This window comes from Trichosurus vulpecula, chromosome 6 (assembly GCF_011100635.1).
Source record: "Trichosurus vulpecula isolate mTriVul1 chromosome 6, mTriVul1.pri, whole genome shotgun sequence".
Classification (NCBI taxonomy): Eukaryota; Metazoa; Chordata; class Mammalia; order Diprotodontia; family Phalangeridae; genus Trichosurus; species Trichosurus vulpecula.
The window spans coordinates 47,156,951-47,170,631 of record NC_050578.1 but is presented as its reverse complement, the minus strand read 5'-3'; the positions used below and the strand labels follow the sequence as shown (position 1 = coordinate 47,170,631).

General features: G+C 40.0%; 1 protein-coding gene across 2 annotated transcripts in view; it reads right to left on the bottom strand.

Moving 5' to 3' along the window:
• Nucleotides 1-2,845: 2,845 nt before the first annotated feature.
• The window catches only part of CASP6 (caspase 6), a 29,209-nt gene continuing 18,373 nt past the window's right edge, over nucleotides 2,846-13,681 (bottom strand). For both annotated transcript variants that reach the window (XM_036764720.1, XM_036764719.1), the window contains exons 6-7: nucleotides 7,378-7,537; nucleotides 2,846-5,029 (exon numbers count right to left, since the gene is read on the bottom strand). In XM_036764720.1, the coding sequence (XP_036620615.1) occupies nucleotides 4,791-5,029; nucleotides 7,378-7,537 (399 nt within the window). In that variant the 3' untranslated portion in view covers nucleotides 2,846-4,790. The remainder of the gene's footprint in view (nucleotides 5,030-7,377; nucleotides 7,538-13,681) is intronic.

The window sequence follows — 13,681 nt, the reverse complement described above, 5'->3', positions numbered from 1 at the left end:
TTTGTTTAGAGCCATTTTTTATTGATGTTTGGAGGGTCCTGGGGGAGAGCCCTAGGCAAGTCCCCGCCCCCACCCCAAGTTCTTAACCTGACATCCATGAAGTAATTGTTAAGAAAGAAAAAAAGTTATGTTGATAACTGCATTTTAACATAATTGGTTTGCTTTGCTTTTTACTTTATTTTTATGCATTTGAAAACATTATGGTTTATCAGACTCCCAGAAGGGTTCATGATACAAAAAAGCTTAAAAACCTCTGCCTTAAAGCCTTCTCCTCCAGGAAAGTACCTGCCGCCACATAAATGTTGAAACCAGATAAGATTTCTTAAAAAGTGTGGATTTTGTTCAGTGATTGGCTTGATAATTTTAATATTATCATGCAGGCACAGGACATGGAGATGTATGCTTACCAGGTGTTTAACACTGTCAAGGATGCTGTCCAGTGCAGAGTCAAGAGAACTGGTTTTGGTCCTTCATTTTCAAAGCTGACCAGTGACATGATGGGTGATGTCTTGACTCGTGAGTGAACTGGATTTAAGTGAGGCAGAATGGCACAAAGTCATCAGCCTCATTTCTTCCAGAGTCATCAAAGTCCAATGGCAAGACAAAAGTCAGGATGACTGGTGATGGCCCAGGATGCAGTGGGTCATCTTCACGTCTTTGGTGTGTCTGACCAAGCTCTAAGCGCCCCATAGTGCCTGCTTCAGCCGCCTTCATGGCCATTGGAACAAATTGTTCTCTTCTGCCCATTCCAACAGGGGAAGTCTTCACACACTTGGGGTAGACACCCCTCTATCTCTCTGACAGGTGTGAGGCCCATGGGTTGCCCTCAACCTGGTTTAACCCATGGGCTGAGAGTTTTACCAGGGTGTGGCCTGCACATGCTCCAGCTTCTTGGAGCCACAGGTGAGAGTTGAGTGTCATGTGGATGAGCCCTGATTCCAGAGGTGCTCATCCTCCCTGAACACCCCATACACCCCTATAACCTTGTAAATGGTGAGGGCCTCTGGATGTCTACATGTGAAAGACATTGTGCTCATTCCATCACAAGCCCTGAAATCTGCAAAGCCTCCTAAATGAGATTCAGAATCACTCAAGGTTAGGCTAAAAATTAACACACGAAAAGCCCAAGTGGGGGAAGAATGTCTTATTCAGACTATGATCATGTAGTTGGATGAAAGGCCTATAGGCCATTAGTACAAATGTCTTAGGTAGCCGCTTCCTAAGATGGACAATGAACCAGGCTTGAAATTAAGAGAATGGGTTAGCTTGCATTAGGAAGTTTTAATAAACTTTCCCCTCAAACATGCATCTTTTAAACACTAATATTCTCCGGTGTTACTACATGTGATGGTCAACTATGGACAAAAATCATGAATTAAAGGTACAGGTGACCTAATTAGCAATGGTGAAACACATGGTTGGCATGAGTGAGCCGCTGCATATTACCAACAAAGAATTGTGTATCAGAACTGATGTTAAAAGGTACCACCACCTCTTAGAATTTCAAATCTTCAGAGCCCAGCTTTGGCAATACAACAGGCTTTTTCTAATCTCAGGTTACTACTACCACTCTCTCTCCTTAATGAAATCACTTTGCATATGTGTATTTCTTTGAGGAGGGTAGGGACTATTTATTTTTGTCTATCTCTACTGCCTCGTATACAACAAGTACTTAAATGCTTCTGAACAGCTAATCTAAGATGTATAAGAAAAGGAGATGATGGGCAGGTCATGGACAGCCTGTGTGGTCTAGTGAGACCCATATAATATCAAAAGCTCTAGAAAAGATTTATGGGAAGACAGGAATAGTCATTCTGGGTGAGTATGTGTTGAGTTATAATCTGCATGAGGAGGACCTACATTGATGGGATCAAAATATCAAAGCTGTACAACTGCCATGAAAATGATACATTAATCAGGCATATAAGTTCATGCCAGGTAACAACTTGATGATTCGAGTTCTGTCTCTGCATTTACAACTACCGTGGCACATCCTTTGTTTAAAGATCAAGGACATCACAGGTGATAATGTCTTGCCTTGTGCGTGAGATTGGATTTCAGTGAGGCACAGGTGCACAAAGTTGTGAATCAGACAGCAGGAGAGTCACCATGTCTGAGCCCACGTCCTCATCTGGCATGGCTCATTACAATTCAAGCACAAGACCCATGATGCTAATGCGTTGACAATCCTGTGTTTAATATTTCTATCTCTGCCCAAGTAACTGGACCACTCACTTGCATTTTTAGCTTCCTAACATGATGTAAGTTACAACGGATGGTAAATTGCTCTTTTTACTTCAATGACTCAAACAGTGAGATTTGGGTACTTCTAAATTAAGCATTTATTAAGCACCTACTGTGTGCTAAGTGCTGGGGATAAAAAGGCATAAAAGTTTTAATTTTTAAAACCTCTCTAAAGGTGTTCAAAGTCTAATGGGGGAGACAATGTGCAAACATTTGCGTACAAACAAGATATATCCAGAATGGAGATAATCTAACAGAGGGAAGACACCAAAAATTCTAGATTTGTAGAGGTAGATGAAACTCTAGCCCATTCATGAAATTAACTTCCAAATGGTAGCTGGAGACTTTTTTTTTTTTTGGACTAGACTGGTGATTTCATTGATATGAAACAACTTCTATCAATTTAGAGTTGTATCTCCTCTCCAACTTAGAATCTGAGAGAGCTGCCTGGCTTAGGGCATTGAGAACTTGTCCTGAATATGGTAATACAGTATTCTGCCTGATTGTGAGATCCCATGGAAATGGATGATGATAAGAAAGCAGGACTTGTTTCCACTCAGCTGAGATCCACAGCCATATTGGAATAAAAACCATCTTGGAATAAAAACAGAATTACATAATTTTTTATTACAAAAGCAAATTATTATCAAAACAATGTAATAAGTGTAAACAAAATTTAGGTCCATCAATATTGCTTCCAAAGCTCAGTCCTTATTATGGCAACTGAGCTTAGGGTACATTACTCTAAAAAAATTATTAAAATAATCACATTTAAGATAGAATGACAGTACAGTGTGTTAAAGGATTTAATTTCTCTGAGACTATCAGAATTGTATAACATCTGCCCAAAAGCCCAGGAAATTTTTCATGGTCTGTACACCAAGTAGAACATTCTGGGGTGTTGCCTCTTTGGGATGGGGCCAATGGACAGTGATGACTCTTATTGTACCTTCGCAGGGAAAGAGGAAGGAGGTGGGGAGTTAAGATTAAGAAAGGGGCAGAAACATTTTGGCTGCCAGTAACCACCCTAGCACCCTTCTAGAATGAAGACACCAACCATTGGGTCTAGAATGAGGACAGGAATCTCACTGACCATTAGGCATGTGCCTAAATGCCATCTGGAAGAGCCTGTCCCAGGAAATAACCGACTGGAACAAGACATGAAAACTACTGTTTAAGTATTCAACTACATTATAAGAAACCAAAAGGTATTATCTTTAGTCTCTGGCAACAAAGTTGCTAGTTTTGCATAGCATTTTAAGGTTCAGAGTCCTATGGTTAAAAAAATATATTCATATATATTCATTAGCTTGATAATCTATGAATGAAACCAGTTATTAGCACGGCCACTTAAATAGATGATCACTAAATTACTAAGTAGTCATTTATCTAAAAATTTTTTTTAAAAAAAGTCTAATCTAAAAAGAAACCAGGGAAATAAGAAATCTTCCAAATTTACAAATTTATAACACTGAATTTCAAAGATTCATCTAAAATTTGTAGCACATCAACTGTGAAAACTGGGGAGGGGGTTTAGAATGATGAGTCTCCTGCAAGACATGTCATTTAATTTGTCAATGATTAATCGACAATTTAGAATCTGAGAATGAAACTTATTTATAGGCACGCCTTGCCTATATAATCACCAATTCATTACCCTAACATATGATCACAGATGAAACTAAAGTGGGAAGTGGGTACTGTAGGTCTTGACTAGGGTGGCAACAGCATGTAGGTGACTTAGCCTGGGTACAGTGTCAGGTGTAGAGCACTGGGAAGCTAGAGAGTTGGGTGGGAAGAGGAGCAAGAAGGAAGAGAAGATGTACCCAGAAGGAATGATGGCTGTTGGGCTGTGGGCACAAGCTTTAAGTTTGGACAGGGCAGGTATCCACTTACTGGACAACATGTACATAAGCTAGAAGGGAGTGGGGCGGAGGGGGTAAGGGGTGTGAGTAAGGGCTGTATCAGACATTTATGAAACACCACAGAGATTTAGGCAAGAATATGTTTTTTAAAATGTCTTACACAACAAAGCCCCAGAAAGATATAAGTATTCCCTTTAAATTGAAATGTTAGTGGAAAACGACCTGCTGGTTTTCTTTTTCACTCAAGGATCTAAAAAAGGTATAAATGAATATTAGAAAAAAGACTTTGATGAAGAAACAAAGATGCCACAAATAAGTTAGAACCACCTGATAATTTGGATAGACTACTGATTTATGAAACGAAAGTCAATTATTCAGAAACTCTTGGGAAGGTGATTCCCTGATATTCCCTGAGAATGTGGTCAACAAGCTAATTAAGCAAATATGACCAAAGCTCTAAAAAGGAAGATTAACCAAAGTACCAATTTTGGGTGAAACTGTTAACAGTTCCCCACAGAAAACTGTGATGCTGAGCAGTGTCCCCAAAATGGGCATCTGATTAAAAAATTTAAAAGGCACCGGATCCCATCTCAAGATAATTGTACAAAAATAAAAAAGGAGTGGGGAGGAAGAGGCCAGACCTTCAAAATGTGTGTTTAGAACAAGGTGGCAGCCCAGACGTTATTTAGACTTTGGAAAGAGAAAGAGCTTCTTTGTCAGCATGGAGGCGAAACAAGGGACCTGCTTCTTCCCGATGGCGTTCAGGTCCTTGCAGAAATCCACTCTTCGCTGAGACACTTTTCTGTTCACCAGTGTGAGCAGCTCTGTAAACTCTAAGGAGGAGCCATACTTTCCCAGTATCTCACACAAGTCTTGGATGTACCAGGAACCGTTCACCGTTTCACGGTGGGAATAATAACCTAGCAGAGACAGAAACACAAAACGCCCAGACCTCAGCACACAGAGCACCGAGCTTTAGTCTGTCACAAGTGTGCGCGGCTCTCGATGGGCTTGATCCTTCCCTAACTGCCAAAGAGTAAAGCAGGACAGAATCAGAGAAGCTGTGGGAGGTCAAGGGAGAACAAAGCCAAGCAGCTTCATGTCCTAGAGTCAGGAAGACCTGAGTTCAAGTCCTGCTTTGAAACACTTCCTTCACCTCTTGTCTGTTTCCTCAACTGTAAAATGGATTGTTTTTGAGGATCAAATGAGATAAAAATTGTAAAATGCTTAGCATGGTGCCTGACACAGCAACGTGAGTCGCTTCAGTTGTGTCTGACTCTTTGTGATCCCATTTGGGGTTTTCTTGGCAAAGATACTAGAATGATTCGCCATTTCCTTCTCCAGCTCATTTTACAGATGAGGAAACTGAGGCAAACAGGGTGAAGTGACTTGCCCAGGGTCACACAGCTAGGAAGTGTCTGAGGTCAGATTTAGATTCAAGTCCTCCTGACTCCAGAGCCAGTGCACTACCCACTGGGTCTAGCTGTCCCTATCACACGCAGTAAGCACTATATACATGTTAGCTATTATTATTATCATCATCTTCTTACCTATAGGGAAACTGAGGCCCAGAGACATGAAATAATTTGCCAAAGTAATGAAGGTAGCAAAGAACAGAGCAGGAATTTGAACCCAGTTCCCTGATGCCCAATTCGGTTCTCTCTTCGCTGAATCACCACTGACTGTTCTTTACATATTCAGTCAACAAGCATTCACTGATAGGCACCTCGTGAGACACTAGGGATACGGCTACCAAAAACCTGGACGATCCCCATTTGCAAGGGGATTCCATTCTAGCGGGGGAAGACAAGAAGAATATACATAGAGCTACCTACAGAATAAATACAAAGTAAATGTAAAGTCATTTTCTCTAGAATACAGCATCAATTCTCTTTAATTCTACTTCACTATTAAAAAAAATGACCAGGGCTGGCAGGCGGGCACTAATATAAGTTGAGGTAAGCAAGATAGGGAGGGACTAGACCTAGGAGTTCAGGTGAGGAAACTCCTGCCCTGGCAAAGGCTGGCACTTTTTCTCCAACCTACAATCTTAGAGAATTGCCTAGAACCCTGAGAGCTCAAGAGACGTGCTCAGGCTGGCCTTGGCAGCCAAGTTTTCCTAGCTTTGTGGCCAGCTTTCTGTCCACTGTGACATGCAGAGAGACAGAAACTGAGACCAGAATGACCTACTTCTACGGCTGGGGTTATTGATCTGGGATCTATGAACTTTTACAAATATCCACTGGCTTCCACTGAAATGCAATTTATTTTACGCACTTAAAAACAATATTCTGAAAAGGGGTCCAGAGTTTTCACCAGATTGATAAAGGAGTTCATGACGTCCCCTGCTCTAGAACCAAGGAATTGTCTTGATATAGCTTTCCACGAGTCTGACCCCAAGAGGTCATCATCATCTGTACCTGCAAAAGCAGGCCACTCATAGATGCAGGTATGGGTCCAAATATAAATCATCTCTCTCCCTACCCCCAATTTTGTAAACTGATATATCTTCTAATAATCAAAGATACCTCCTTTTAGTAGTACAGCCTATGTATGGGGATGGCAGCTATGTGGACCCCAACAGCAGTACTTAATATTTATATATAATATTTTTGGCTCGATTTAAAACTAGATGTCTTAAACTGATTTCACATGTGATTTTCCAGGTTATGATTCAGTCTCAATTCTGTGCCAAATTCTGTGTATGCTATTTATCACTATTCTTTTTTGTTTGTTTTTTGAGGGGGGAAGGCGAGGCAATTAGGGTTAACTGACTTGCCCAAGGTCACACAGCTAGGCCGGATTTGAACTTGGGTCCTCCTGACTCCAGGGCTGGTGCTCTATCCACTGTACCACCTAGCTGCCCCAGGACTCAGTTTCTATTTGAGTTTGACAACACAGTTCTGAACTGTTGGCAAAATGAAAGCAAAGGTCTAACCACGTCATCTGTGTACTCAATACATACTCTAATGGTTCCCTAGGACTCTAGGATGTCCCCCTCCCCCTCCTGTCTTTGGTCACCTTGTATCTGCTTTATCTCATACATACACATAAGTTAAAATGGAAGGCTCCCTGAGGACAGGGCCTCTGTATTCACTTTGGTCCGTGGATTCCAATGCCTGCCTTAAAAGATACTTGGTGATTCACAGATTTAGAAACAGTGCCTTGACTCAGTTTCTAAGAACACACAAAATGGAATATTGGACAAAAACAAGAGCAATATCTACCAACCAGATCCACCCAACATTCCTAGAAATAGTTAACAAACCTTCTGCAACAGAGTAACACATGAGGAAGTCGGCTCCAGCAGGGAGAGTGTAAACGGATGCAGCATCGACTTCTGTTTCATTGACGTCCACCTTGTCAGTCGGATGATCAACCTCGTCCAAAGGAATGACCGGGACATCATGCTGGTCTCCCCGACATGCCTAATAGTATCAGGGGGAAGAGTCAGTTCAGTTTTCTCCACCCCATCTGTTTTGTCCTAATCTTTTAATTTAGAAGTTAATGTACCATGACTAAATTGTTCATTATTAAGCGTTAAACAATTACTAAAAGCCCCTCTGGGGATGGAGTGGGAACTCAGGTGACTGCCCAGATTGTAGAGAAGTTTTTTTTTCTACCAGCATTCCAACCAAAAAAACTCAAAATAAGGAAACAGATGCCAAATCTAAAATAAAGCTGAATCCAAAAGATAAGAAGGCACACACACCAAAGGGGAGTGCTGGAACCAGCTGGAAATAGACTCGTGGCAGACTTTCAGTCGTTCACCTCAAAGTCCACCAAGGCTCCAAATCAAGGCTTGATTTATTACTGTTTTTGCTGACTGCCTGGACTTAACTGGAATTGACAAAGAAAAATCTAATAATGCAGATCAAACTTAAAAGTGTGTTGGGCACACTTTTCTTTTCCTGGAGAGCTGGTGGTTAAACTTTTACAAGTATACCCTTACATATGCTAGCACATTAGCTAGAAGGATGACTCATGAAATAACAATCAAGTACTTTAAATATTTAGAGTTCCTCTTCAATTATCCTAGGGCAGCTGGGTGGTACAGTGGATTGAGTATCAGGTCTAAAGACAGGAAGACTCATTTTCCTGAATTCAAATCTGGCCTCAGACGCTCACTAGTTGTGTGACCCTGGGCAAATCACTTAACCCTGTTTGCCTCAGTTTCCTCATCTGTCAAATGAGCTGGAGAACGAAATGGCAAAATACTCCAGTATCTTTGCCAAGAAAACCTAAATGGGATCATGAAGAGTCAGATAAGACTGAACAACTCAGCTATCCTAGTCTCCAGACAACCCCACCCACAGAGGCAGTCATTAGAAGCCAGTTCCCAGGCTTTAATTTTGAGAGGAGTTTCCAGTTCCCCCGTGGGCATGACTAAGGCTCTTCTCACCACTCCCATCCCCTCTAAAAAAAAACCAAAGCCAAACTACTGATTCTATCTAGTCATCCAAAGGAACAGGGCAGTACAACTGGAGGCAGGGGATAATGGGGGTGGGGGTGGGGTATGAGATGAAGTAAGGCAGAACCTGCTGAAGAGGAAGGGATGGCTGTGCCCAAGGAAAAGAGGATTATAAACCTATCCAGAGTCAGTCTTCTGCATTGAAAGAGTTTATTCATTTTTCAGTTTATTCAGAGTTTAGCCTCAGAAAGAAATCAGTCAGGCCACCAAATTCCACAATGAGGGGAGGCTAAAGATACCCCACTACAGGGGTCTGTATGGGAGGAAGTATGTCAGTATTAAGGGCAGGATGGCTAAGAATGAGGATGGAGGCCAGAAAGCATGCAAGGGGAATACAAGAAAAAGACCAAATAATTTTTTAAAATCCAAGAGAAAGAGCCTGGAAATAAGCCTGGTTCCCAAACATATAATCAGTAAGACTGAAAGGCAGAAAGAAAAATGAATAAATATTTTTAAAAGGTCAATAACACAATGAAAGAATATTATTACTAAGTACGTTTTGCATGACTTCACATATACACATTGCTTGCCTTACCAGCGGGTAATAATCTAGAGGCTGGAGAGAATTTAGAACTCAAAACTTTAAAAATAAATATTAATTTAAAAAATACAAATACAAAAAAAGAATTTACCATATGAAAACGAATTTATTACAAATACTACTACAAAAGAAACAGAATGGAAGTTAGGTCAGAAATCTAAGCTCTCAAAGCAGAATGGATTAGCGCCAGAGCAGACACCTTAGAATAAAATGGAGGATCTCCTCAAAGGAGAAGCTCTGAGAAAGAGAACAGATTTGAAAGTCCAAAATTTGAAAGCAGAGGTAAAACTGGCAGAAGAGAAGCAAAGGACAGTTAACTTTGAAAGAGGGTTCTATGCAGTTAAAGCAACTGACTGAGAAGACAAAACATGTGGATAATTTAAGGACCCTGGGTCTCCCAAAAGAACAGATTATCTCACTTAAATACTAGACTGGAGGAAATCTCTCTCACATATATATACTTAGCCAGAATTGAATACAAACAATGAAATCTTGATTGATCAAATTCAGACTGCCACCAAAGAAAACTCCCGTGGGAATGGCTAAATGAATGGCAGTACACGAACATAATGGAACACGACTACACTGTAAGAAATGATGAAAAAAATGACAATGAAGCATTGGGAGGAAGAGATGAAAAGGGAAATAGCAAGAACCAAGGAAACAATACACACGACTGGAATAATTTTAGTTAAAGAATTTAAATCAAAAGCTGTGAAATTAAAATAACAAGTTTAAGCTTAAAGAAGATGCACCTCTCTCCCTTCTTGGCAGAGGCGGGGGACAACGGGCACAGAATCCTGAAATAACGTCATGTTTGTGCTGGTCAGCTTTGGTGGATGGATTTTTCCCTTTTTTATCCCTTCCTATATCTTTCTTTTATCCTATATGGGGACAAGAGTGGTGGGGAGGGTGGAAGGAGGGATATATTACAAATACATTACAATTGTGAGCTCCTTCCAGGAAGGTTGAAAGAAGATTTTTGGGAGGACTCCATTTTGTTCTGTATTTGACATTTTCCTGTGTATGAGTACTGCATGAACTGCAAGACCTGCTACGACAGCTGGTTTACTTCAGTCTTTTTTGCTCCCCTAATCAGTACAAAAAGACTTGTTCCAAAAAGGTGACTTTAAGATTAGGTTGTTTAGTCTCCAATTAGTTTTTAATCTATGTTTCTGTGGTCCCTTATTAAATGTAATTTTTATTGAATTGTGATCTGAAAAGGATGCCTTTAATATTTCTGCTTTTAACTGTGAAATTACTATGCTCTCATATATGGCCAATCCTTCCAATGGTATGTAAAGCTGCTGAGAAAAGGTGTATTCCTTTCTGTTCCCATCCAATTCTCTCTAGATTATCTATCATATCTAGCTATCTGTTGCAACAATCTGGCTAGCAGCTGCGGTAGGGGTGAAAACCCAACAACAACCAGCACACAGAACGCTGCAAGCCCAGGTTCTTTTGATCTGCTTTGCTAAGGAAAGCAAAGTTAGGGCGTTAACAATCTTACTTTAATCCAGAATACAAATATCATTCGTTTAGTTCAGGGGAAAAAGCCAGCACCCTCAACTTCAGAGCAAATACAAACAAATTACAAACATACATTTATGAAGTGACCAAATACAATTCGTAGTTATCAAGGAACCATCAACATCTGAGTTCAGCCGGGAGCTTGACAATGACTGGCTCAGGGTCATGCACCACTCCTGCTGTGGCTCAGAGCTCCGAAAAAGAAAGCCAACCTCTGCGTTTATATAGCTTGTTCAGGGTCAAAGGTAAGTCACACATTCGACTCAAAAATGCAGCTTAAACCCACGTGGTCTAAAAGCCTCTGATGTCACAAATATGTCACTCAAACCCATGTAAACTAGGCTTTCCCTTGAGGCAAGGAGGTCACCAAGGACCCCTAATTTAATCAAGGAAACAAAGGTCAAACTCTTCAAGGGCACTTGGTTGAATAAGTGCTAAGAGCCCATCTTGATTCCCAATACACTATCTAAAATTCTATTTACTTCCTTGACTTCTTTCTTATTTACTTTTAGCCAGATTTATCTAGTTCTGAGAGGGGAAGATTAAAGTCCTTCATTATCATAGTACTACTATCTATTTCTACTTGAAATTCATTTAACTTTTCTTTTAAAAAATTTAGATGCTATAGTATTTGGTGAATATTGTCTTATTTTTCCATTTGTATCTCCAGAATTTAGCAGTGTTTTTCCACACATAAATGTGTAAGAAGTGATTTATTCATTCATTAAAAAAATAAAAATTATAAAGATATCAATAAAAAATTTTTTTAAAAAAAGAGAAAACCCCCATGCTTGAAATTATAACATGGTTTACTCTCAGAATTTTAATAGTAAACAATAAATTTTGGAAGCATACATGAATGAGGTATTTTGACCACGAAGGAACATCGATTCAAATAACTCAAAATTACTACTCTGTAACCAAAAGGAACCTTTGTCAGCAGAACAGTTGAAACTTCATATTATTCTGCAGCCAAATTAAAAAGTGGGGAACTAAACTGTTGATATGGTGGAAAGACTGGTAAATGTGGAGTCAGAATTCAAATCTTAGTTTTGCCAATTACCTCTATAACCTTCGACAAATCCCCAAGTTTATAAAACAGGGACTGATTAAATACTTACTGAACCTCTCCAAAGTGTTTAAATGGACACAGCTGCAGGAATGGTTCCTGCTATGTGTACTGTGATAAAAATCCCCCATCAAAATGATGTCCACCTTACAAAAATATGCTTGACGTATTTCCTTCTTAGTCCTTCCAGAATAACCCATAAGAAATAGTTTAAAACATAGGGGCAAATCAACTAGGGAATGGCTGAACAAATTGTGGTATATGACTGTGATGGAATACTACTGTGCTACAAGAAATGACTAGGGGGATGATTTCAGAAAAACCTGGGAAGACTCATAGGAAGTGAAGCAAAGTGAAGTGAGCAGAGCCAGGAGAACATTGTGCACAGTAACAACAGTGTTGTAATGATGATCAAGTGTAAAAAAGTTGGCTACTGTAATCAATACAATGATCCAAGACAATTCCAAAGGACCCATGACGAAAAATGTTATCCACCTCCAGACAGAGAAGTGATAAACTCCTATGGCTTTATTTTCCTTGTTTTGTATGTGTGAGTTTTCGTTTGCAACATGGCTAATATGGAAATTTTTTTACGATTTCACACACAGTCAATATCGTATTGCTTGCCTTCTCAGCCGTTGGGGTAGGAGCAGGAGCAGGTGAGAGAATTTGAAACTCAAAATTATAAAAAATGGATGTTAAATATTTTTATGTAATTGGGAAATATTTAATGAAATAAAATATATTTAAAAAAATAAAATGCAGGGGCAACATTTTTTAAAATTAATTAACAAAAAGACATAGAGGGAAAGTCAAGACAAGCTCTCACAAGTCTGTGCTCTTTAATCAACTTTTCTTCTGGCGGGCCTGTGATTGACTATAATCCCCCAGAGAACCAAGATAAATTTGTGCCATGCTAATTCATGCATTTCCAAAACAGTCAAGTTCCAATAACCTGGTAATTCTTTTTGGTTGCTCTGCCTTCAGCCTTGGACTAGGCTGGTAGAATTAGTATGAGAGCAGTTTTTGGGAGTCACCCATGATTTAAGTCTAAGCGTTTGTTTTGCGAAAACCAAGATATCAACAGAATCCACAATGAACTAATAACCACTCAGAGCACTCTTCCAAAGGAAGTGGCAAGAACTCAAGAGAACAATCCAAACAGCAACTGCAAGCATTCAGGTGAAAATGACAATGCTGAGACGAAATGCAAAGGTCAGTCCTGTTTCCAGGGAACAGGTGATGAAACATGCCACATTCCTCAACGGAGTCAGTCAACACACATTTATTTAAGCACTCGCTGTTTGCCAACCGCTATCGGTCTTCAGGTTTGATCTGAGTCCAGAAGCCTTTCTGCGCTGTTTTCATTAACATTATTATTGTTACTGTAGAAATTGTTCTACTGAAGGGCAGCTAGGTGGTGCAGTGAGTACAGCACCGGCCCTGGAGTCAGGCGGACCTGAGTTCAAATCCGGCTTCAGACACTTGACATGCTAGCTGTGTGATCTTTGGGCAAGTCACTGAACCCCAATTGCCCTGCCTTCCCCACTCCAAAAAAAAAAAAAAAAAAAGAAATTGTTCTACTGAACGCTTGATACTTTCCAAGACTGGTCTGAATGGTTACTCATTCTTTATGAATTTTATATGCTAAAAATTGAGGATATAAAGAAACATTAAAAAAAATATATAGCACATACATTCTAATGGGGAAGACAGCATAGAAGTGGGAGGCTACAGATATCAAAAGTTGCCTATTCTTACAGAGAGTTTGTTTCTCTGACTGTTTTTCTGCATTAAAATGGAGAGGGTGGGGAGCTCTCAACAACTGGGAGATAGCTAAACAAATTGTGGTTACTGATTTACGAGGATATCGTGCCATTATGAGAAGACCGCTAAGAAGCATACAGAGAACCATGGGAACATTTATATGATCAAATGTAAAGAAGTAAGCAGAAGCAGGA